This window comes from Elephas maximus, chromosome 9, assembly GCF_024166365.1.
Source record: "Elephas maximus indicus isolate mEleMax1 chromosome 9, mEleMax1 primary haplotype, whole genome shotgun sequence".
Taxonomy (NCBI): domain Eukaryota; kingdom Metazoa; phylum Chordata; class Mammalia; order Proboscidea; family Elephantidae; genus Elephas; species Elephas maximus.
In genome coordinates, this window is record NC_064827.1 from 77850943 (window position 1) to 77876659 (window position 25717).

At 42.9% G+C, this 25717-nt stretch overlaps 2 protein-coding genes across 9 annotated transcripts in view; both read left to right on the forward strand.

Annotated features, from left to right (window-relative positions):
- ZBTB34 (zinc finger and BTB domain containing 34) overlaps positions 1-8399 on the forward strand; it is a 31534-nt gene extending 23135 nt beyond the window's left edge. For 2 of the 3 annotated variants that reach the window (XM_049896027.1, XM_049896028.1), the window contains one exon: positions 1943-8399. In XM_049896027.1, coding sequence (XP_049751984.1) covers positions 1943-3467 — 1525 coding nt within the window. In that variant the 3' untranslated portion in view covers positions 3468-8399. The remainder of the gene's footprint in view (positions 1-1942) is intronic. The other variant, XM_049896029.1, reaches the window with a different exon arrangement.
- Positions 8400-21992: 13593 nt separating this feature from the next.
- The window catches only part of RALGPS1 (Ral GEF with PH domain and SH3 binding motif 1), a 397350-nt gene continuing 393625 nt past the window's right edge, over positions 21993-25717 (forward strand). For 2 of the 6 annotated variants that reach the window (XM_049896597.1, XM_049896603.1), the window contains exon 1: positions 21993-22213. The gene's annotated coding sequence lies outside the window, so the exon portion shown is untranslated. Of the gene's footprint in view, positions 22214-22609; positions 22728-25717 lie in introns of those variants that run through there. The other 4 variants (XM_049896600.1, XM_049896608.1, XM_049896599.1 and 1 more) reach the window with 2 other exon arrangements.

Consider the following 25717-nt stretch of genomic DNA (forward strand, 5'->3'; position numbering starts at 1 on the left):
TGTTTACTGTATTAAGAAAGTATCATTCTACTCCTCGCTTACTGTTTTTTCCTTACTCTGAAAGAGTATTTAACTTTCTCTAATGCATTTTTGACATAACATTGACTTGGTCATATGTTTTTTCTTCTTTGACTTACTGATGTTATGAATTGTGTATTTCCTAACATTTTTACCCTTATATCTGCGAAGCAGCTTTACTTGATCATAAAATGTTAGTCTTTTAATAAAATAGGTTATATTTGCTAGTATTTTCTTTTGGGCTTTAAAATCTGTTTCCTTAAGTGAAGTGGACGGTTTTCTTCTTTATGCCGTTTGTCCTCTTCAGGCACCAGGTACAGTGTTTGCAGTGAGACGCTCTAGGTGTCTTACACGCACAAGGGCCTGAAGGTCATTTGTGCCTTGGCACTTCTGTTTCTTTTTATTCAGCTCTGCCAATTTATGTGATCCTAAAAATATGTCCATTTTGTCCAGATTTCAAATCATAAATCTTGGATAAATAATAGAACAGTATTCCTCTTTGACTAAAATGTTCTAACCTAAATTCTGGTGTGATTAAAAAAAAAAATCTGACATGACCTAGTCGTACCGATTGATCTTTTCTGCCAAGAGTCTTAGATTTAGGTTCACGTTATCTTGACTTATAATTTTTTTAATTCTCTGTGATTATATTGCTGTTTTTCTATATTACATTTTTTCTAGCTGTCTTTTGGTTAATTCGTTCTTCCTTTTCTAACTTCTTGGGTGGTTTCATTTATTTTTATTCTTTATTATTTAGTGATAAAAATTTTTGAGGTACTGACTTTCTGTGCTGCAGTTCTTTGTTGTTACTTTTTTCAGAACCCTATTTCATTATTAAAATTCTCAAACATCCAGAAAAAAAATTGAGTTTTATACTAAAATCCATATTCCCACCATCAAGAGTCTATACAGTTATTAGCATTTTACTATGTTTGTTTTATCACATGTCGACCTCTTTTTTTTGTTGCATCCTCAAGCAAGTTGAAAACATAAGTGAACTTCACTCCTAAATCCTTCTTGTTGCAATTTTGATGTGAGTTTTCTCATTTTCTGAATAGTTTTATTTTGTTTTGTTTTTCTCTTTGATTCAATTTTTATTCAGGAGATATTTAAATTTTAAGACTTAAAATAATAATTCTAATAACTAATTTGGTTGTGTTTTGGTAAGAGAATGCAGCCTGGGCTGTATATAGGTGAGTAGTTTTTTGTGATTCAGTGCCGCCGATTCTGGGCAAGAGGAAGGGAAACTGCCCTAGATATGCTAGAGCTGTGAGTAGCAGCGGGGGATGATGCACTTTTGAGGCACCCGTTATGCATCTTACTGCCTAAAGACAACTCTTCACTGGAAGGGACTGAGCATTGCTCTGTGAAATACCAACCCAGAGAGGATATAAAGGTGTGTAAAACCGAAGGGGAAAAATGCAAATTAAGATAATAATACTAAAAAGGGTTTAACATGATTTATTCTATCCAGTGTGCTATATCCTTACAAAATGCCAATTAGAAATACAAAACTAAGGCAACACGTTCTTTAGATGAGTTTACTTATTTATTTTTTTTTTAAAAGTACTTCAAACCGTCAAAAGTAGGTAAAACGGGGAAATTTTTTTTTCCCTTAAAAGTATACCAAATTCTCAGTCAGGGCTGAAACAGCTCTATTGAGTGTAAAATGTTTTCATTTTGATTAAGATGAATGTTAGCTAAATATGGCGCTAGGTTAACCGATCATTGGATTATTTGGCGTTAGGTGAATTAACTGAGACATGGAAGACTAATAATAATAAGCAAGAGGAGAATGCTCAGGCAGAACATGGGGTTATAATAGCTACAGTGGTGGTGGTGGTGTTTTTTTAAGTTTGTATTTATGCCACTTGTATTTAGTGAGGTGTTAATGGTGAATTGTGAAACCTCTCTCCTTCTGCAGATTACGCTTCATGTCAGTAGAAATGGACAGCAGCAGTTTTATTCAGTTTGATGTGCCCGAGTACAGCAGCACCGTTCTGAGCCAGCTGAATGAACTCCGCCTGCAAGGAAAACTATGTGACATCATTGTCCACATTCAGGGTCAGCCATTCCGAGCCCACAAAGCAGTCCTTGCTGCCAGCTCCCCATATTTCCGGGACCATTCAGCATTAAGTACCATGAGTGGCTTGTCAATATCAGTGATTAAAAATCCCAATGTGTTTGAACAGTTGCTTTCATTTTGTTACACTGGAAGAATGTCCTTGCAGCTAAAGGATGTTGTCAGCTTTCTGACTGCAGCTAGCTTTCTTCAGATGCAGTGTGTCATTGACAAGTGCACGCAGATCCTAGAGAGCATCCATTCAAAAATCACTGTTGGAGATGTTGACTCTGTTACTGTTGGTGCTGAAGAGAATCCAGAGAGTCGGAACGGAGTTAAAGACAGCAGCTTCTTTGCCAACCCAGTTGAGGTCTCCCCTCCATATTGCTCTCAGGTGCGGCAGTCCACCACAAGCAGCGATCTTCGGATGGAGACAACCCCCAGCAAAGCTTTGCGTGGCCGCTTACAGGAGGAAGGGCACTCGGACCGAGGGAGCAGTGGGAGCGTCTCAGAGTATGAGATTCAGATAGAGGGAGACCATGAGCAAGGGGATCTGCTGGTGAGGGAAAGCCAGATCACTGAGGTGAAAGTGAAGATGGAAAAGTCTGACCGGCCCAGCTGTTCAGACAGTTCCTCCCTGGGTGACGATGGGTACCACACTGAGATGGTTGATGGGGAACAAGTTGTGGCAGTGAATGTGGGTTCCTATGGCTCTGTGCTACAGCACGCATATTCCTACTCCCAAGCAGCCTCACAGCCAACCAACGTATCAGAAGCTTTTGGAAGTTTGAGTAATTCCAGTCCATCCAGGTCCATGCTGAGCTGTTTCCGAGGAGGGCGTGCCCGCCAAAAGCGGGCTTTGTCTGTCCATATGCACAGTGATCTGCAGGGTTTGGTGCAGGGATCTGACAGCGAGGCTATGGTGAATAACCCTGGGTATGAGAGCAGTCCCCGGGAGAGGAGTGCAAGAGGTCACTGGTACCCATACAATGAAAGGTTGATCTGTATTTACTGTGGAAAGTCCTTCAACCAGAAAGGAAGCCTTGACAGGCACATGCGACTCCACATGGGAATCACCCCCTTTGTGTGCAAGTTCTGTGGGAAGAAGTACACACGGAAGGACCAGCTGGAGTACCACATCCGGGGCCATACTGATGATAAACCATTCCGCTGTGAGATTTGTGGGAAGTGCTTTCCATTCCAAGGAACCCTCAACCAACACCTGCGAAAAAACCACCCAGGCGTAGCCGAAGTCAGGAGTCGCATCGAGTCCCCTGAGAGAACAGATGTGTACGTGGAACAGAAACTAGAAAATGATGCATCAGCCTCGGAGATGGCCCTAGATTCCCGAATGGAAATTCACACAGTATCCGATGCTCCTGATTAAGATGGTAAAGAAGTGCACCCAAACAAAGCACATTAATCAATGCATATTTGTGATTTGCTTTGTTGTAATCTTTGGTTTTCCCAACCATCTGGAAATCTCTTGTTTTCTTGGCAGTCTAAGGTTTCTGGATGGAACACTTCATTGTGTTTATCCTTTTCCCCACTTCCCTCCTCCCAAGGAGCTCAAAGCATGAAGGGCAACATATCCAGGGAAAACGCAGGCTGACAGTATTCCTCTCTGGCTGAACTCTTTAATCCAAAATCTGCCAGTGATTTAGCTATGCCAACTGGTTGACGCTACATTCTCTACCAAGAGGTGTACTCTCTCTCATTGCGTGTGCTGGCACTGGTGCATTTCCACCAAGAGAGACTAGGATGCCGTCAGCCGATACAAATGGGTAATCTTTTCTAATTTAAAATTACTTTTAGGGGATAGTTAGACAATTTATATATATATATAATAAAGTGATTATTATATATATAGTATATATACATTCTCAAATTTGATTTTATTCTAGTTGAGGTGAATGTAAGAGGAATATATAATACAATGTGAACAGGGCTTTTGACTCTGTCTCATCCCTACCTAATATGTTAGGATTTTGCCCCTTTATTTCCCTTACAAAAGAATGTTAATGGTTTTCATATATATTAATCTTTGTGTCCAAAAGCAAGCAAAGCAAATCACAGTCTTCATAGCTCTGCTTCATAACAAGTACATAAACCAAATGCCATAAAATGTATCCTACTCTAGTTGGAAACCGTTTGGAATTTTTGTTAGTTGTCCAGTAGGTGAGCTGGATGACCTGTGGTGCTGACCTTTTTACATATTGTAGTGTTATATTAGCCAACCCCAAAGGAGCAGTGGTTTTCAATGTTTTTACTGGCCTACAAATCTACCTTCATTCCGTACTGTAGAAACATACATACCAGGTAACTAAATCGAATCACTCTACCACGAGCTAGTACTCGAACTAAAGGAAAGGAGTTTGTAGCTCTGTCTACAAAATTCTCCAAGCAGTGTTGTGTTCTTTTTCTTTCACTTTTCAAACAGTCAGTTCAGGTGCACAGCAACTTTTTCTACATGCAGTTCCCAGGGAAACTGCAGAACTTGGAATTTGTACTTTTTGTAAAGATACACTCTATGGGAATTGCAAGCAATATACCTATCTTAGTATTGTGTGTGCTAATGAGAGCCTCAATGGCTCCCCCACTCTCTCAGTGTTTCCTGCTTAAAGAAACCAACAGTTAAAAAGCCCTCTAGTATACTCTGTGTGTCACCATTTTTTTTTTGGGTCACGTGGTGCTATCTTTATGTTAAGTATCTTTTAGGTCAGTATAGTATAGAAAATGTGAAGTATAATGGTAATAGTGAATTACAGTTACAATTTTTTTCCTCTTTTGAGTTCATAGCTTGAAAAGAGACCTCAAAAGCATGTGCTGGCAAACACATTACTGTATAAAAACTTACCTGAGTCCTATTTCAATAATGTTTTAGTAGTACTTTAGGAAATGTCTTCAGTTCTGGATTTTGCTCACATGTGTGCTTCTAGTATACAAAACAGGCTCTATAAGATTGCTTTGGTACTGTATACTCTGGCAAAGAGTAATTTTGTGAGTAATTTGGTTGTGAGTTTGTGCTGCAGGCTGCTGTTGGGATGTCAGCACTCCAGACTCTGCTTGAGAACCTTGGCTCTGAAAACTCAAAACCAGCGGTTCTCCACAGAACAGCAAAACCATTGGAAAGAAAAACAAAAATGAAAAGCGCAACCTCATAGGCTATGAGTTAAGTTAGAGGAATACAAAAAATAGACGTTTGCTGGTTTTCCATGCTTTTTTGGCTCTTAAAATACAAATAATGGCAATTAGGGGGAGGGGGGGGATTTTTTTTTTTTTTTTAAACAAAACCATTCAAGCCCTTTGTGATAGACCCCTGGGGGTGGTAGCTGCGCAGTAGTATCTCTTTAGCACACAGATCTGCTCACATGTGAACTGCTGCACTACACATCAGTGTTACTACGTACAGATTACACTCTAACTCCCGCTGCTCCAGAGGAGTGGCTCTTGCTAAATCGGGTATATAGTATGCCTTTTTCCTCGTCAAACTGCCTAAGTAATGGGTTCATTCTCTCTCTGAAGCACTTGTTCAACTCCTGTTTAAGCCGTGTGCCTCAAGGGGAGGCTGGACCCCAAGTGTTTACCCACTTAAATATGTTCTGGGGTTTCAGGTAAATGTTTGTGAATTCTTTTTCCTTACATGAATAAGTTTGGTTTTGATTTTTTTTTAAGAATTAAATACAAAAAAATTGTGTTTTGATACAAATTAAGTTTGCGACAAGAAATGCCCAAATCAAGGACATGAGAGGTCAGGCTCAGGGAAGGAACCTCCTTTTCACTCAGGCTTGGGGCATTCTGAGAGGTCTCTAGAGCATTCTGCGATATGTGAGACAAGTTAGGAGGGGAGGGCGCTTGGGGCAAGCACCTTGAATGTCCTGGTTCTTGTCATTGTGTCAGTCTTAACCTTATTTACATGGAGTTCTTTGTATTTGTAAATTTGTTTAACTGGTTTGAGTTTACCAAAGAGTGACTTATCCAAAATTGTCTCTGACAAAAATAAACATTGCTTTGATTGTACAGTTCAGGTTCAAACATTGTAATGGGACTGTTAAAGGGGCAGAAAATTGACTGAGTTTTTCTCTAATAATAATGATTCCGCATTTTGCAAGTTTCACTTGCTCCCATTCATGTTGCTAACACTTTACCCTTTCCACTGCTAGCAGTGTTAAGAATGAATTCTCAAGCCATAACACAGTACTGTAAAGTTCCACAGGGCTTTGAGGGAGGCAGCCGTAGACCAGCACAGAGATGTGTAGCCTCTCTAAGCACTCATACTGTCATGCTTCCTACTGCGCATGGCTGTGAAAGATTAACTCTGGCAGCAGCAATTAATTGTGCCTTGTCACATGAGGATGTGCCAGGAGGATTAACATGACCACAGAACAGAAACATTCTCTCCCCGAAGTTCACGTCTCCACAGACGAAGTACGCTGTTGTAACTCCTTAGAGCAATTCTTTTTGGAAAGCAAAGTCCCTATTTCTGTACAGTTTTAGGTTAGATGTTTCATTTATAACAAATGCAGAAATCAATTAAGATAAAGTGATATGTGAAGAAATCTTTTACAGTAAAATATATCCTGAATTCATATAGGCTTGTTCATAATTGAGTCTCTTCTTGAGCTACCTTTTTCAATACGTAGACAATGTGAAGACAGTGACAGCGTCCTTTTCTATAGTTGTTTAACCTGTTATTACAAACTGTGAAAACAAAGAATTTTATACTTTACTAATGTTTGTGGTTTTAAACAGTTACTTTCATTTTAATCAGTTCTCTATCCTATAGTTTCTACTCCAGCTGTAAATACATTTAGAAATTATATTTGTAAATACAGTATCTGATGACAAGTTAATTTTTTGGTCAGTGGAAAGCCTCCCAATCGGCTCTGCCTTGGTTTTTTATTATTTTAAACAGCAGAAAGGATACTGTCAGTTCACTGTTAAGCAGAGTATACTGTAGAACTAAATTGATAGTTTTTTTTTTTTTTTTTTTTAATAATCTTCCAGAGCATGAGTAGGTGTCTTTTTTAATAATGGCAGTCATAACCAAGTCTTTGTTTTTCCCTTAGCCCAGACCATAGGCCTGCATATTTTTGTGTGTGGTTTTGTTTTTAGTTTTGTTTCTACAGGCTATATTTTAGGAAGAACTTGCAGGAATACAAAACAAGGGCTGGGAGGAAAATCGTCTATGTGAACGAGCTTTACGTTAAAGAGATCAGTGTATTTTATTTTAACAACTTTTCCTATTAGTTACTGTGATTTTTATGTTGCTGTCATCGTTATTGTTAAAATCTGTAACGGTTTCCTGTGAAGCCTCCACTGAAAGGGACTCAAATATGCAACAGCTAAACTATTTCCAAGGGCGCACGCCCCTTGAATGGTGCTTCTAGACTGGTCAGGGTTATTTATTAAATTTTATATATGAAAGTATTGGGGAATTGTGTAAATTCTTTATATGAAACTATCTAGTTCTTAAATCATAGATTTCGTAATACTCAGTGCAACTGAACTAAAGGTTCAGAAAAGTCATTCACATTGTTCCAAATTTGTAATGGTTGTCACATGTCACACACATCTTTTTCAGTAAGTGCCAGAGTGTTTCCACTGTTTCTGCCCAGTGCTTGACTTTCTGGCCCAGAAGAGACCCTCTTTTCCCTGGTTCCCTCCCTGGGTCTGGCACAGACAGGGCTATTGTAGTTCTTGATCAAGTCCTGAAGTAAGCCTCGCTTGGCGCTCCTTGTAGCAGATTCAGTAAACAGACCTCTTGCTGCCCCTCAGTGACAAGTATGCTGTGAATTCAACCTTTGGACTTGTTGCTCAAGTCATTGGTTGCTGCTCTGACTATAGTAAGAGGTAAACTTACCTGGTTTGTTTGAGAATGACCATTTTCCTAATGTGAAAACCATCTCTCACCACTTTTATTAGTAGGGCTAACATTTTTTTCCGTTATAAATGGTTGAGCAATTTGAATGACTTAACACAGTGTCATTATCTTGCAATATAAACTGGTAACCTCACAACTCCACACTTCATCACCATATGAAGTAAATGAAGCTAGCTAAGCGGATGCTGTATCAACTAGTAACTTGCCATTAAGGGTTATTTTATAGCATGACTTTAAGACTATTTATTCAAATGATATTTTACTCCTGTATTCATTTTGTTTTAGATTTGTGACATGAATATTTCAGTGCTGCTTAATTTTGTTCTGATGAATCCTTGTTTCTTGCTTGTAAATGGCTTTTTTATGGTATAAATAAAGTCAATGGAAATTGCTGTTTGTAAATAAAAATGCTGCTAGAGCAAATGTGCTGTCGTCTCCCTCTATTTGCCCCCTCCTGGCCCTAACATCTGCGATGTCAGAGTTTCTGTAACCACTGTTTTTGAAAGGTTAGGATTTCATAAGAAGCCGTTTTGCTACTGTTGTGCTGGCAAGAGAAAGAGAAGCAGATGATTTCTAACCTTTTCTCTTGAGTGGCTAAGACCGGATTGTCAAACCCCAGTTGGTACCCAGTTTTCCATAAAATGAATTGCTGGTGACTCCTTTCTCCACTTTTTCTCAAAAAGTGCTCCCTGGATTCCCTTGAATGTATTTTGCTCACTCTTGCCACAGGACATGGAGTTGCACGTGCTGCTGCTTCTGTCCCAAACTGCCTCCTCCCTCTTAGCCAGTTAACTCCTCATCCTTCAGCTTTCAGCTCAGGCCTTCCTTCCTCAAGGAGCCCTACCCTACACAACCCTTCTAGGTCAGGCCCCTGTAACATAGACTTTTATTGACCTGTATTCCTGCCCTTCAAGATACTTCTTTCAATTTATAATTGTATATTCATTAGTGTGGCTATTCAAGAAATGTTTCTATAAGCTCCATGAGAACAGGGATCTGAACCATTTTTACTCATTACTGTATCTTTAGCAAAGGACCAGGCACCACAGTCGGTGCTCAGTAAATTTTTGTTGAATGAATGGGCAAGTGCATGAATTCTGGAGGGTTGCTCAGGGCAGTGGCTGGGAAGCAAGCAGGGATCAAACTTGGCTTCTATGGTGCTAGGAGCAGACTTGCTCCATGCACTTAAGTAAGAGCCACTGTAAAGCAAGATCTCTACCTTCACACTAGGGCTGCTTTAGGATCAGTTGTGCACTGGGAATCTAGGTGTACAAGGTGAGAGGTCTGTGCTGGTACACAAGGGGGTGGTGGAAAAAGTACACTGAATTGTGAGTCTGGAGATCTGGCTTCTAGTCCTGACACTACATGATGGCTACCTTGAGTATATACCTCACCCTCTTTAGGCCCAGTTTGTCTGTAAAATGAGGAAGCTGGAATCCTGTGGCTCAGGTATGGTGTGAAGCAGTAGCTTCGAACAGATGTGTTTATTCCCTAAGGCTGGAAAAGTAGCCCACCATCAAGAATCAAAAGATGAGCCTCTTAGATCAGCCTGAGACCAGAAGAACTAGATGGTGCCCGGCTACAACTGATGACTGCCCTGACAGGGAACACAACAGAAAACCCCTAAGGGAGCAGGAGAGCAGTGGGATGCAGACCCCAAATTCTCGTAAAAAGACCAGACTTAATGGTCAGACTGAGACTAGAAGGACCCCGGAGGTCATGGTCCCCAGACTTTCTGTTAGCCCAAGACAGGAACCATTCCCGAAGCCAACTCTTCAGACAGGTATTGGACTGGACTATGGGATAGAAAATGATAGTGGTGAAGAGTGAGCTTCTTGGCTCAAGTAGACACATGAGACTATGTGGGCAGCTCCTGTCTGAAGGGGAGATGAGAGGGCGGGGGCGGGGGGGGCGGAAGCTAGCCAAATGAACACGAAAATAGTGACTGGAGGGAGGGAGTGTGCTGTCATTAGGGGGAGAGCAACTAGGAGTTTACAGTAAGGTGTATATAAATTTTTGTATGAGACACTGACTTAATTTGTAAACTTTCACTTAAAGCATAATAAAAAAATTAAAAAAAAAAAAGATGAGCCTCTTTAGCCGGAGAGTTAGAGGAATATCCCCGTGGGGTGCAGTCCTGACAATGAGAGCACCAACTGAAGCAGATGCAGAGTCGAGTAGATGTTGTGTAGACCAGATTGAGATGCACTGCTGGCACAAGGTAAGCAGTAGCTCACTCTTCTTTTAATTTATCCTGAGGTCAGGACCTATCTTACCTTTAATTTCTTCCAGTTATAATTCATACAATCGTTGACTAAGCCTACCTGGTTTCAGAAATGTTTATGATGTCTTTTATAGTGTCAAAGGACTATCACCAATCCCTCATTTCTTGCTGAGCTTCATCTCTTACTTCCTGAACCATTTCCTTGAAAGTCCTGAAACCTGAATGAAACATTTAAATGTCTCAGGGTGCCCAACCCTCTGCAGCAGGCCTAGCTTACACACCTTTTGTCAGCAAGTAAGGCTGAAAACTTTTCAGAACACAAAATAAATGGCAGAAAGGCCACTGTAAAGGGAACAAATGTTGCAGAACACATCGCACTTGGGATAGTGCCAGGGATCCTTCACTGGGTGATTACAGTGATTGGCCAGAGGTATACAATAAAGCTTGCTGTCTATATCTCATTGGTCAAGCCTGTACTCTTAAGTTATGTGTATATGTACATACTGTGTTTTATAATGCAAACACCCACAGGGCAACCTGCCTGCTTCTGCAAGAACAGAGCTGCCTCCCTTTCCTCTCAGCTCTAAGACAGTAAATAGCTCCCCACCCTTTGTTGTCTTTGAAAGAGTTTGCTTAGTGGGGCTCCTTTTGTTCTGCCTCTGCCCTAAGTGAGCTTGCATTTTATCAAGGATGGGGTCCAGCAGGGCCTCTGGAGATCAACATCTCTTTTTTGGGAGGGGTGGGGCTAACCGGGTGTTTTGCTGTTTTTTGTGCTGCTTGCTACTACTAGCTTCTTAGGCCTTGCCCTTGTGGTGCAGACAAGCCCACCTCAGGCTTTGCTGTGGAGAGAGTGAGGTCTCAGGCACTCAAAACATTTCTTCATCCCTTTTGGGCACAGCTTTGGACCTTAGGCACTCTTCTTTGCATCCCAACACAAGATTTGCTCCTGTTAACCTTTCCTGGGCTCCCTGGTGGAAGTGCATGGTCCACGTCCCTGAGCCTCCTAGCTAGAATGTTTTCTGTAGGTTTATTTTCACCACCTTCAGGTGTGGTGCGTGTGTGTGTATGTTCGTTCTTTTAAATGTACAAATAAGATGATAAGTAAGTTTGAATTCTGTCTCCTCAGAGTGCTCAGAATGGCAGGGGAAGACCCTTGCACTTTCATAATAGTGGGAAGGGACCCCACAGCCTATCTACTCCCCTCCCGGATAATACTGGGCCTCCTACAGTAGCCCCATAATTAATTTCTGGTTTCTGCTTTGCTTATGGAAACCGACTGCTTCCCAAGGTGACTCTGCATCTTTGACAACATTCAATGACAGAAAAGTCCTTCCTTATCCTTAGCCCAAAATCTGCCTCCCTGGAGCTTGCACCCTTGGCTCTTTGTTCTACTCTACCTATGGTCACTGAATGCTTTAAATATTCCACAAAATTCCTGGCTCTGTCTAGCCCTCTTTTTGGGCTGCTCTAGTCTAAATGTGTCTCTGGGTTATTTGGTCTAGGCCATAGGGACAATAGGGACATATCTCCCCTTTCTAGTTGCTCTCCCCCTCACCCCCGTCCCGCCACCCCATTTCAGGGCTTTAACAAATCCTGCAATGGGACACGTTTCTGAGAATGATCAGAATTTCATTGGAACTGAGGTTAGTGGAGTCTATAACTTGGATGAACCTGTCTTTGGCAAACAAATTATTTTTTTGTGTGACTTACTTTAACTAAACTGTCTCTCTGCCAGGCTATTATCTGTTCAACACACATCTGGGTTCTTGGAGCTGTTTTGTTTTTTTTTCTTTTTCCTCCTCAGCCCCTTGACTCTTTTCCCTTGCTTCTCCAAATGTTTACATGAGAATCGAAAGCCATCCATTCACCTTACTTTTGGAGGTCTGGGCTCTGAGCATGGACTCTTGCATGTGAATTTCTTCTGAGGCCTCATATTTATTCCCTTAGAGAGCTTCCTCTCCCTTTGATTACCAATTCCTCCTGCTCTCCAAGGATGTTCTGGCTTTCTCAGGGAGCTGGGCTTAAGCTACAGACACTGACGCTAACTCAGCTGAGAAAAGGTTCCTGTCTTGCTTGCGTATCATCTTTGCAGAGGGAAAGCACTTGAGCCAGTTGCTGGTTTCATACCACTTCCTCTTTGCCCTTTCAACACAACTGTTTTCCCAATACCCAGGCTTCTTTCACTCCTTGCCTGCTGCACCCTGGCCAGGCTGGTGGTGAAATGGGAATGCTATTAGATGTTTAATAACTAAGCTACTAGTTCCCTTCTTTCCCTCCACTGCTTGTCCTCCCTTTCCCCACCAGGGGCCTCCTGCTACCAGGCTCTGTTGAAAGGCCTCATTTCCAACTCCATGGTCAGGGGATGGTGAGCTGCAGGCCCTGTGAGTACTGGAGACTTCCACCCTGACGGTAAGCCCTGCACCTCTCTGCCTACAATTTAACTAGTGGAAATGTTTCCTATGTAATCACCTTTTGTAAAGTGTCAGGTACTATCTGGATATAATGGCCTAAGCCCACATAGAAAAAGCTGGGTAGTCCTCTTCCTGGGGCCTCTGTATGGCTGGATAATAAGGCTTACATCTTCACTGATTCCCCCAGAGAGCCAGCGACAGGGCCTGGTAACTCTCAGAACTCTCCAAGGGCAGATGATCCAGGGACGGGGTATTCCGTTCCTGGGATTTGCCCTGGGCCCTAAGATGCCTGCTCTCTCAGATCCAGAGGGACAGATCTCAGGTGGTCTGACCATGATTCTGGGACACCACTCCCTCCTGCTGTCCCAAAAAAGACATACATGATTCATGAGCCTTTGCTGGTCCTGATGCACTATGGAAAAGCATCAAAATGCTACTGGTCCTGGGTTGGACCACAACTGCATCCACTGGCTGGAGGCAGTGGACACGTCCCGTAAATGGAGGGCTCAACCTTAGGGCTAAAATTATCTGGGACTAGTTTTGAGGTCCCTTGAGAACCTACACCCTGCTGGAGGGAGAAAAGACCAGGAGAGACCCACTCTGAGGGAGGAGACCCAGCTAGGTGAAGAGGGGGAAGGGCCATGAAACAAAATTCAGGGGAATTAAAAAGTCAAATGTAGAATAATGAAACCATGAAAGAACTAGAAAAAAAGGAGGTGAAGACTTGCTTTTGCAATGGGAAGATCATTTTAAGGATAAGACCAAAAATAAGAAATCTTAAAGGAAAAATATAGATTTATGATTATACAGCCTAAAACATAAAAATTTAAAATGCAAACACAATTTTAAAAATAAATGCCTTTGTAACATATAGAGCAAGAACTTTAAAAATTAAGAGAGAGATGAATACTCCAATTTAAAAAGGGGAAAGGACAAGAAAATAATCCACAGAAGAAATGCAAAAAGCTAATAAATACATAATAAAGATATTTTACCTCACTAGAAAGCAGTTAAAAACAATTAAAGCAGTAACGAGAGACCATTTTTTTCACTTACTCAGTTTGCAATACCCAGCATTGATGAGGGCAGGAGAAAATGGCAAATTCATACCTTGATGTTGGAAGTAGAAGCTAGTGTAACATCTCTGTAAAGTAAGTTTGGTACCATGTTTCAAAATTTTAAATGTGCATTCCTTTTGAAACAGCGGTACTATTACTGAGAGTTTAACCTAGGAAGATAATCTAACAAGTGGCCAAGGTGTACAAGTTTGTTCACCCCAGCATTGATTATAATATTGAGAAATTGGAAGCTACCATAATATCCATCAAAAAATCTGGTATATAAAATGTTGATATAAATGTGTAAATAAACCTCTATGGCGTCAAGAAGTATCCATGACATATTGTTGAGGGTAAAAAAGCAACTTAACAAATGAACACGTGTAGCGTGAGACTATTTAGGTTAAAATATACACATGTATATATAACATTACATTATATGATAATGTATACATAATGGCTTAAATACCTATAAAAAAATAGATAGCTATATTTATTTAATGAGATAATACATGGTACACAGTAAATGTTTTATAAATTAGAAAATGAGGGTGGGTAGAGTGGACTGTAGCCAGATGTCAAGGTACATTTTATTTCAAACCATGGAATTTGGAATTCATTTTGTGGCCAAGGAGAGGCAGTAGAACTCAATTCAATGAACACTTACGGAGTGCCTACACATTTAAGAAATGTTAAAGTTGAAAGGACTTTTCCATAGAGAATATTATTACAGAAAGCAAGGTTTATACCAGGGCAAGTTCAGCAAATTGGCTCCCAAGGGCAGATTACCAGGGGCCGGTGCCAGCTCTCGGCCTTATAGACTTAGAAACCTGACTCTGGAACACAGGGAAAGAGGGTCTGAACCAACCACTGACTTAAAGTCACGAAGTGTAAAGACTGATGGATAGAGTTAGCATGCCAACGTATTATGTTTTAATGATGTAACTGGAAGGTCAAAATTAGCACGTTCATTTTAGGCATCCCTACATGGGAAGCTACTACTACTACTATCGCCATGAATGCATAATGGCTGCCATTCATTAAACATTTACTTGGTACCAGACGATATACTTTTTAAAAATTTATCAGCTACTAAAATTCATCGATACTATGCAACTTGTAAAAATTTAACAGTGGAATAATGATCACAAAGTTATAACACCAGGGTTTGAGTTCCTCATACTTGATCTACACTATGTGCCCCCTGCAGTAAGAAGGGATACCATAGCTAAATGACATAGGCAGTTTTCTTCTCTTATTAGATGTGTCCAGTGCTCATCTTCTCCTTCCCATCTGACAAACTGGATGCAACCAGAAAAGAGAGACCAGAACAATGAGAGACATGGAATCATGTCATAGGAGAAATGAATGCTAAAACGAATAATTTTGAGGACTTCAAATACTGGAAGGATTTTCATATGGAAAATAGCTTGATATATTCATCACCTGGCATAACACCTAACACATTATAGGTGCTCATTAAATATTTACTCTATGTCTGAGGGGATAAATCAATTAATAAACAAGTCATTTGCTGATTATCTCCAGAGTCCAAAAATTAGGACGAAAATCATTCTAGAATCACAGAATTAGGTGCCAATTATAAGAAAAGCTTTGCCTCAATGTATGAAAAAAATTATATATTATAGCTATCTAATGAAATAGGCTGTCTCTAAAGGTAGAGTGTGCCCCAAAGCTGTACCTGTTCCCTTGGATATTACAGAAGGGATTGCTGCTTCAGATGGGTATTCCAACTAGCTGACTTTTAAAAATTTCTACAGCACTGTGATTTGCTTTCTTCTTTGGGTTTTTCTGTTGTGTGCTCTCATTTCTCCATTAAGATAATCATTTCCTCCCCCTCTGAAAATCCATTTGTATTTCTTTCCTCACGTGTAAGCAAATACTATTATAACAGACTAAATCTTCAGCTGCTCATTCCTTTATTCTTACCACTCCACCACACACGAAATTTGGAATTTATCCTGTGGCATGGGAAGGCAGTAGAGCTCAATTCAATGACACATCTACGGAGTGGCGCAGTTGTTAAGCATTTGGCTACTAACCGAAAGTTTGGCAATTTGAACCTAGCAGTGGCTCCACGGGAGAAAGATGTGGTAGTCTGCTTCCGTAAAGATTACAGCCTTGGAAGCCCTACTCTGTCCTATAGGAATTGACTCAATGGCAATGGGTTTGGTTTGGTATTTGGTTTACATATTTAAGAAAGGACAAAGTTGAAGACTTTATATGTATTCCAATGCCTCATGAACAAGTGTGGAAAAGTTCCAAAGGTGTTAAGAGTACAAACACCATCCTTAGTTCTTTTCTGATTTTTAAAAAATATTGTATTTTTGGGGAAAGTACACAGCAAAACAGGTTCCGATTCAATAATCTACAGGGAGTTAGCAGTGAGTTCAGCAGTGGAGAAAGACTTCAGTCACATTAATCACGTAGTTATACTAATCTATAATCATGAAATGCAATGAAGAAAAGGTAAAGCAAACTATGAGAGCTTATAGCAGGGAGATCTGACCTCATGTAGGAGTCAGAGAAGGCTTCCCGGAGGAAGTGTCACTTGAGAGAGACCTGACAGTAAGAGTTAGCTAGATAAAGGGGGTGAGAGGGAGGAAGAGCATTCCAGGCAGAGGGAACAGCATTTGCAAAGACCTTGAGACTGGAGAAATCCCAGCATGTACAAAGAATTGAAAAAAGGCCAAAGTTGCTGGAGCACAGGGAGCTAGGAGGAGCATGATCTGAGGTGAGATGCGTGGAGGGCAGGTTCCTGGGGTTTGGCTCTGCATTTCCAATGCTCACTTGATGACCTCGCTCCTTGTACTATGCTTCTTTGGCCAAGAAGCCGACTTTCTAATAGATCCATTCCTTCCTTAAGCTGGGTAACTTTTTCAGATGACAGTTAAGCTTTCTTGGCCTGAGAGTCAACCTATCTTCTTTAAGGTTGCATATCTCAGTCCTGATTTACTTCACTTGCTTTTTAAATGGAAGGTTCAGAGACAATCTTATTTCCCTTATAGTTTTGCTTCTAGGAGGTGCCTCATTCTAGCCCGCGGACCTGATATTACAGTGCTTGGTACTGGGCTAGGTACTTGGTACCAGAGATGAAACCTGTATGCTTCCTGCCCCTGAAAAGCTCACAGCCTAGTGGGGGACTTAGATTAAAAAAAATGGTGTGGTGTATACCTTTGCCAAAACTCATTAAACTGTCCATTGAAAATGGATACATTTTATTTTATGTAAATTATATCCAAATAACCCCTCCACCCAAAAAAACCAAAACAAAACCAAAATCCCAAACTGTTGCCATTGAGTCAATTCTGACTCATAGCAACCCTATAGGACAGAATAGAATTGTCCATAGGGTTTCCAAGGAGCAGCTGGTGGATTCCAATGGCTGACCTTTTGGTTACCAGCCCAGCTCTTAACCACTGCGCCACCGGGCTCCGTATCCTAATAAAGTTGATTTTAAAAGATTTTAAAAGAAAAAAACCTGTTAATATGCAACCCTGTGATAGAAGTGTAACCCGTTGCTCCCATTCTTAAGCTGGGAGTTAAATTATTATCTTTTTACAGCATTATATTAGTTTCTGAGGGCTGCCATAACCATTTACCACAAATTAGGTAGCTTAAAACAATGTATATTTATTCTGTCACACTTCTGGGGGCTAGAAGTGCGAAACCATGCTCTGAAGTCCGAAGATCATGCTCCCTCCAAAGGGGCTCCTCCTCCAAACTTCTAGGATCTGATAACCCCAAACTCTTCCCTTACCTCCCCACCCCAAACACAAGGGATGGTAGCTGCTTTCCCACAGTTATTGCCTGTCTTAGTCTATTGGTTCTGTTTTTTTTTCCAGACCTCCAATATCTCATTAACTTATTCCTTGTATTAAATTCCTTCAGTTGAAATAAATAGTATGATTTCTGTTTTCTTAATTGGACTCTGATTCCTCAAAGATGGAGTTCTGGGATCAATTTGATTGTGTTCTTAGCCTTGAATACAGTGGTCTCTTGCCAGTGGGAAATGCGTCCTTGCAGTAGCATCATGGTTAATTAAGTTATCATCTGTTGTCGATTGTGATGAAATGCCTATCGAAGCAATGCCTTAGGAAGCCATGTGACTACTACCTTGAGCATTGATACAGAAATAATCACTAGAAGGGCTCAGAATGGGTGGCTCCTCCTGATTGCACTGGAGAATTTACAGAAAGAAAATAATAAACTTAAGGTTCAAGTCATAGTAAGAGAATCAGAGAGCTTCTATAGTGGGTCTAAAATAATCTTTCTTGAGATGTGGGATCAATGTCAGTGAAAAGCAAACCAGAATTATAATGTTAGTCGAATTCATAGACTTTCCATGTTTCTCATGAGAAGGTGAGGGCATTGATTGGGAAGGAATGGGACCCTGAGACCCTGAGCAGGGCATCTGGATGGATTCAGATAAAGCTGAGAATCTTGAATCCCTGAGTCTCTCTGAGCCTTCCTTGCCATTGGAAGCAGCTTGTCCTTCCACATCTCAGGTGGAAAGCCCTTCCATGCTTGAAGACCTATTATAATCTCACCTGGGACAGTTGCCTTGTAAGGAGATGTCTGTTCTCTTCAAGATCCATCCAACCACTGCTTAGTTGCTTCCAAAACTATATATTCAGATTTCAGCATGCTTCAGAATATAAGAGATGACCTGGAAGGGAACAGTTAATACAACAAAATAATTCCAAGATTTTGCCATTTATATCAAGAAAAACCTGGGAAATATGTGTGGCAGTGATCAAAGAAGGACAGAAAAATGAGGAAACTGAGGCACACAGAGGTTTAGACACTTGTCCAAGGCCACATAGTTAGGAAGTGCCAAAGCCAAGATTGTTTCCTAGAACTGACTGAATTCAAAACTTCATTCTTGACCCCTGGTCTTCCAGTCTTCCCCTGCCATCCACGTGGGAGGCTGCTTCTTCTGAAGCCCCTTGTGGGCACCTCACCATTGTCATTGTTACCTGTGCCCTCAGTGACAGTGCTTTTTTCTGTGTCCTGTCCTCTGTCTCCAAATGCCCCCAAAGACACAAGCCCCCAGGAGCTGGAGGAGCACTGCATTTCAGAATCTTCATTGTACCCAGGCTTTGATGTCCTCTACACAGAAGCTGCCTCTTGGGCACGAGGGCAGGGTGGTTTGTGCCCCTGTATTAGTTATCTATTGCTGCATAAAAAATTTACCACAAACTTAGTGACTTAAAACAATATACATTTATTATCTCACAGTTTTTGTGGGTCAGGAATCCAGGTACAGTTTAGCAGGGCCCTCTGCTTCAGGGTCTCCTCGGAAGGCTGTAATCAAAGCGTTGGCTGGGGCTGTAGTCTCATCTCAGGCTCAACAGAGGAAGGATCTGCTTCTGAGATCATGTGGTTGTTAGCAGCAATCAGTTCCTTGAAGGCTGCCAGACTGAGGGCCCCAGTTTCTTGCTGGCTATCAGCTGGAGGACACTCTTAGCTCCTTGCTGCATGGCCCTCTCATTTGGGCAGTCACAACATGGCAGCTTGCTTCTTCAAAGCCAGCAAGAGAGAGTCTCCTAGCAGGATAGGTTACAGTCTTATCTGACAAAACCACACACTCATAATCACATACATCCCATCACCTATGCCATATTCTGTTGATCAGAAGCAAGTCAGGTCCTGCCCACACTCAAGGGGAAGGGAATCACACAAGGCCATGGACACCAGGAGGCAGCAATCATGGGGACCACTCTAGAGTCTGTCTGCCACAGCCGTTGCACATTTAATCCCGTCTTGGTGTATGCTTCTTGATGAAGTGGGACTAATATCAGAGGTTCCAAGAGTAGTCAGAGAAAATAGGTGGTAAGATGTGGATTTAGAACTGGCTCACCCACCGCCTAGCAGGCGGACTATGCCTTCCTGGTGGGGCACGGACAGTCGTTGATACAAGGTAGTGGCTCAAATGCCAACAGTTTCACTGGGGGTGACATGGGACAATGTCCCATGGAGGAGACTACTATGGCAGATGCTATGAGGCTGGTTCATGTTGATCACCATCTCTAGTGAAAATAACTCCCTAAACTGTCCTGTAGCCCGACTCTCTGTAAGTTACAAGTCCATGTGGATCCAGCTGGGCTGAGGGATCCCCCTAGGTGACTTCTCCAACCCCCCTTTCCTGTTGTTCAAAAGGTTCTTCCACTCATGGAGAGTGACTCAAACACATGATATGCCAAGAGCTGGCCCACTCCACCAGTGCATCACACTTTGACAGTGGACAGTCTGAATCCTAGTGGATACAACTTAGATCCTCTCCACATCCTATTACACAATGCCTAAGCACAGGAATGACATGATGGGTCAGACTTAACAATAACTTTTTAAAAGAGCTTTACTGAGATATAATTCATATACCCTACAATTCAAGTATAAAGTTCAAAGGCTTTTTTGCATATTCAGAGTTGTGTCACTGCTACCACAATCAATTTTAGAACATTTTCATCACCCTAAAAAGAAACTCTGCACCCCTTTGTCATCACCCCCTAATCTCTCCATCCTCCCCCTCCCCACCCCGAGTCTTAGGCAATCACTAATCTACTTTTTGTCTCTATAATTTTGCCTATTCTGGACATTTCAAATAAATCGAATCATGCAATATGTGCTCCGGCTTCTTTCACTTAGCATGATGTTTTCAATACTCGTCCATCTTGTAGCAATACATTATTCTCTTTTTATGGCTGAATAATATTCCATTGTATGGCTATAGCACATTTATTTATCCGATCATCAGTTGATGAACATTTGGGTTGTTTCTACTTTTTGGCTATTATGAATAATGCCACTATAACCATACATGTACCAGTTTTTGCATGGACATACTTTTATTTCTCTTGGATATATACCTGGGGTATATTCCTCTATATGTAGGAATTGCTGGACCGTATAGTAACTCTGTTTAACCTTCTGAGAACTGCCAAACTGTTTCAAAGTGGTTGAACCATTTTACATTCCCACCAGTGGTGTAGGAGGGTCCCAATTTCTCCATATCTTCAGCAACACTTATTATTGTCTGTATTTATTATACTCATTCTAGTGGGTGTTAAGTAGTATCTCATTGTAGTTTTATGTGATATCACTAATGGTAATGACATGAAGCATCTTTTCATGTGCTTACTGACCATCCGTGTATCTTTTTTTGGAGAAATTTCTATTCAGATGCTGTACCCATTTTTAAGTGGGTTGTTTGTCTTTTTGTTGTTGAGCTGTAAGACCCCGTGCATTTCTGAGTTCAGAGGCTCTGTGCACAACCATTGCACCACACTGTTGCTTGTTCTATTTAAGTAAAACAGTTAAACATCTTCTTTAATGATTATTGTTTTCTTCATGTAAAATGGCAGAAATTTCCGGCAGAGAGCCCCTGTTTACTTAGAAATACTATAACTCCCATTGATTCTATTTCTTCCTTTCTTTTTCTTCCTTAAGCTTTGGGAAGCACAGTAGCCACATCTTTTCATACTCTAATGTTACTGACTACAAAATAAATTTGAGAACTGTCAAAATGATGTTCCATTCGTCTGCGTGTTCAAGAATCATTCAGAGTAAGGCAGGGCATAGGGCCTCCTTTCTGTGGGAGGCAAAATAGAATTTTGCTGTGGTTCAGGACTTCCAGGGCTTCACAGACCTGGCTTGGATTGGATTGTCTTTGCAACTTATTATCTCTGTGACTCTAAGCAAACGACAACCTCTTTGGCCATCTCACTGTGCCTGGCACAGAGGAAGGATCTGAGAGCAAGGAGCGAGGAGACAGGCTCATTTCCCAGCGTTGTATTTGTGCGGACTTGGACCAGTGCCTTTACCTGTTCGATCTAACTTTGCCTACCCATAAAATAAATGGCCTGGGCCCGAGGGTCTCTGAAGTTACTTCCAGCTTTGACATTCTGAGCTCTGTACATACCTCCGAGTTGTAAAGAATGGGCACCAAGGTGATGTCTTTCTCAAAAAAACATTTTTTTGTTAAAAATGATAAATACTAGGTAGGAGTTTAAAGAAGAAATCGGGTGAGGCCTGGAGGGATGTGTGGGGAATCAGGTGCACCGCTATTTCTAGGAAGGCGATGGGCGTGGCGGGATGCTAACCAGGCTGTGCGGGCAGCGGAGCATCCCTGCAGGCTGAGAGTGCGTCTCCTGGACAGAGCAAAGGCCGAGTCCGGGGAGGACCGCCGGCTGCAGCGGCTGCGCACTGGCGCGGAGAGCGCACCGATTTGCGTGTCTCCGCCTCTGCGACGATGTGGTTGGGGGGCTGGTCTGACGGCACGCGCCGATTGGTTGTACGGCCCGCCGCTCAGGCCCGGGAGCGGACGATTCCTTCTGCGGCTGGGCACCTGCTGGCTCCCGCGTCGGCCCGCGCTCCAGCTGCGCCCGGTCCGGCTCGGCCCGGCCCCGGCCTCTGAGCGAAGGCACCGCTGCCGCCTGGGCCGCTCGCAGGGCCATGCGGAGACGGGGGCAACAACTGCGGCCCGCGTCAAGGTGACCGGCCGGACTGCGGCGGCGGCGGCGGGAGCGGGCGGTGAGCAGCGGCCCGTGGGGCGGGGCGGGGCGGGGCGGGACCCTGAGGGCCGGGTTGCAGGGAGCCGCAGGTGCGGGGGGCGGGACCCGGAGGGGCCGCTGGGCCCGGGGAGGGGCCTCGGTGCTGGGGGCGGGGCCGGGCAGGGGTTGCGGCCGGGCGTGGGTAACGGGAGCGGGGGCGGGGCGGGGGTCCTCGGGTGTGCTGGTCCCAGCGGGTCTGAGGGACAACGGGCGTGGGGGTGGCCGTCAGGGAAGGCCGCAGGTGCGGGGGGCGGGGCTGGAGGAGGCAGTTGGGCGGGTCCGAAGGTGCTGCAGGGTCGAGGGGCGGGGCCGGGAGGGACGGCGGGTTTGCTAATGGAGGGGGCTGCGAGGTGAGGCCAAAGTGGCTGGAGAGCCAGGGCCGAGGAAACTGCAGGTGCAAGAGGCGGGGCTGGGAAGACCTGCAGGGGCGGAGGGCGGGGCCCAGAGTGGTTGCAGGTGCGGAAGCTGGGCCATAGGTGAGGAGCCGGCGGAGGGTAAGTGGTCGCTGGCGGAGGGAAGGCCGCCCCCTCTGCTGTCCGTGGGGCTTGGGTGGGGGCAGGTGCTTTGGGTTCTCTGAGGATCCTCGAGGCTTCTAGGGCTGATGCTGGACCGGATGGGCCGTCCAGGCCTGTACCTCTCTTGAGTCCGACTTGAATCTCAGCTGCTCTGGTTACTAGGCCCGCTGCCTTCCCTATGCCACACCGTGCCCTAAGTGGGGCACACTGCTTTTCACACCTCACGGGCTTTCCCTGTTGCTGCTGAAGAGGGCGGGGCTAGATGGAGGTGGGGTGGGGTGGTCGGCTTGCATTCGGTGATCAGCTGTTGAGAAATGTGTGTGCTTGAAGAGTTGTTAGCGTGAAGCTTGGAGGGGTCCTGCCTTGGTACCAGATGCTGCTGCAAATCTTAATGGTAGTCTCAAAAAGACTGAAATGGCAGCTTGGCGAGAGGGAAGAGCAGGAATCAGGATCCAGAGGCTTTTGACTCTGTTACTTGGGGGAATCTTTCATCTCTCTGAGCTTTCTTGCCTTGTTTGCAAAATGAGCATGATGGTACCTGTTCTGTGTGCCTGCCAGGAGCCTTTGTGAGAATTGGATAAAACAGTGCTAGCTGAGCAAATTGCCCGGTAGTTATGTAGTCCCCTCTTCTTGTGCCGATGGGCAGGTAGGATTCAGGAGTTGGGGGGTGTAAAGGAGAGGGAATTGCTAGTCAAGAGGTGAGACTGGATCACTTTCTAGTTAGAGTTTGTATGAGGTTTGTGGCAGGGGGTCGGTCCCAGGAAGACCCAGTTCTGTCTCAGATCTTGACTGCTACTCTCTGTCAAGCTTCTGAGGGGGCTCCTGCACACACAGGGAGCAATGGCAAATGGCTGACAGAGGAACAGTTAATGTTTGCTGACCTTTAGACCTCATCCCGAGTGAGGACTCTGAGCTGGAGCATGAGGCTTAGGTTTGAGCCTTGTGGAATTCCTCTCCCTCCCCAGTCAATGTATGAACCCCAATTTTACCACATTCCAGAATGAAGGCAACAAAAAGAAGGGAATGCTGAAGCTTCATTAGGTTCCCATGGGGTAAAGAGTAGCAGGTGAGATGACCGGACCCCCTCCTATTCAGAAGAGTGTCCTATATCCATGTGTAGCCTTTTGCTGCCCAGTTCTCCTCACCAGCGATTTGAACAATCCGAACTGTAACCCCTCCTGTAACCCCTGCACCGACAGAAGAGGAGGTGGGAGAAAGGAAAGCCCAAACTTGGTGGCAAACAAGAGCTAGAATGTGTGTTGGATAATGAAGAGGTTGTCTTTTTAATTTGTTACTATCAAGAGAAACTTCATCAAAGGAAGATGTTGCATCCGAGGCTCTTTGTGATCTGGCCCCAGTCTATCTTTTAAAATTGCTTTTCCTTTTCAGCGTACTTTGGAGGGTAAGAGTTGTGGCTTGTGAAGTCAGACAGGTCTGCGTTTGAGGACTAATGCTGTCCCTCCTGACTGTGTGGACCAGCACCAGTTTCTTAGCTTCTCAGAGCTTTGGTTTCCTTATTTGTGAAACAGGGATAATCGTGCCCACCTTGCGATGTTGTTATAAAGAATAAATGAGACAAGCTGTGTGAAAGCACCTGTTATCTTAGGCACTCACTCTTAAAGTCCTTTTGTGCCCCTCCCTGCTTGCCTGTCTTTCAACCTGAGCTACTCATAACAGCCTGTAGCATGTAAGGAGGGCAGGACTGGAAATTCTGAAGCCTTCACTTCTTGTGCGACCTTGAACAAGTCCCTTCCCCCCTCAGACCTCAGTTTTCTCAGCTGAATAAGATTGTTAGACTGTGTCATCACCAAGTGTCCTAGCTCTGGCATTGTGATTAACATGCTGTCATATTTTCCTGAAAAGCAGGAGGGAGGAAATGAATGACCTGTTGTTTAGTCCTTTTTTTAAAAACTACCTGTCTGGCACTTCGTCTGGCATGTAATAGGTGCTTAAAATATTTGTTGAAGAAACGGATGAAGGACTTTTACCAGGAGGAAGGTGTAGCAAACCTATAGATTGCCCCTGCTCCCTCGCTCGCTTGCATGTTCTCTCCCTTGCTCTCTGTGTATATTTATGTCCTATCTGTACCTTCAAAATGCATTTTATTTATTGCACAAGAAACATCGTGACAACGTTAGTGAAACTTAACATGAAAGACAAAAGTTGTTTCACAGTCCTACCTCATCACAAATTATTTGCCTTTTGTTCATAAGCGTATAATTTTTCATAGTTGTAATCACATGTATGTGAGCATCTGGGAAAGGCCTAGAAATAAATGGTTTCTTTAAATGGTATTTTTATTTATTTCTTAAGATGTGAAAAATCATACTTTTTAAAAAGGCAAATAGTTTAAAGGGGAATAAATTATGAAGTATCTTTCTCATCTCAACCTGCCAATATCCAGTATCCCTCTCTAGAGGCACCAACTCTTACCGGTTTCTTGTTTATTATATATTCTCTCTTTTACACAAAGAGTAACAGTTTATACATACTCTTTGCTCCTTCATTTATTCATTTCATATGTCTTAGAAGTTGTTCCATGTTTATATATGCAGTTCCATTACTGTAATAAATGTTTTTGACTGATATTGTAAGCACAGTTTTGTATCTACCCTCCCCATGTTTACTAGCAGTCATTATTTGGAAGAATAACAAGAGATATCTCTTCTTCTCCTCTAGGAAAGAAATAACTTTGGTCTCAGTGAACAAAAGGTTAAAGGGCAGCCTGTGTATCTGGATGCGAGGCAGAGAACAGAAAGAGAAAGGAAAAATAATTGAGAACTGATTTTTCTACTCAGCCCATGATTCAAAGTCTAACTCTGTCTCTTACTGACTGTATGACTTGGGACAATTTACCTAATCTGTGTCTCAGTTTCCTTATCTGTAAAATGGATGATGATAGTAATATCTGGATTTTGGGGCTTTTATGCAGAGGAAATTGCAGCAATGGCTGGTCATAGTAGGTGCTC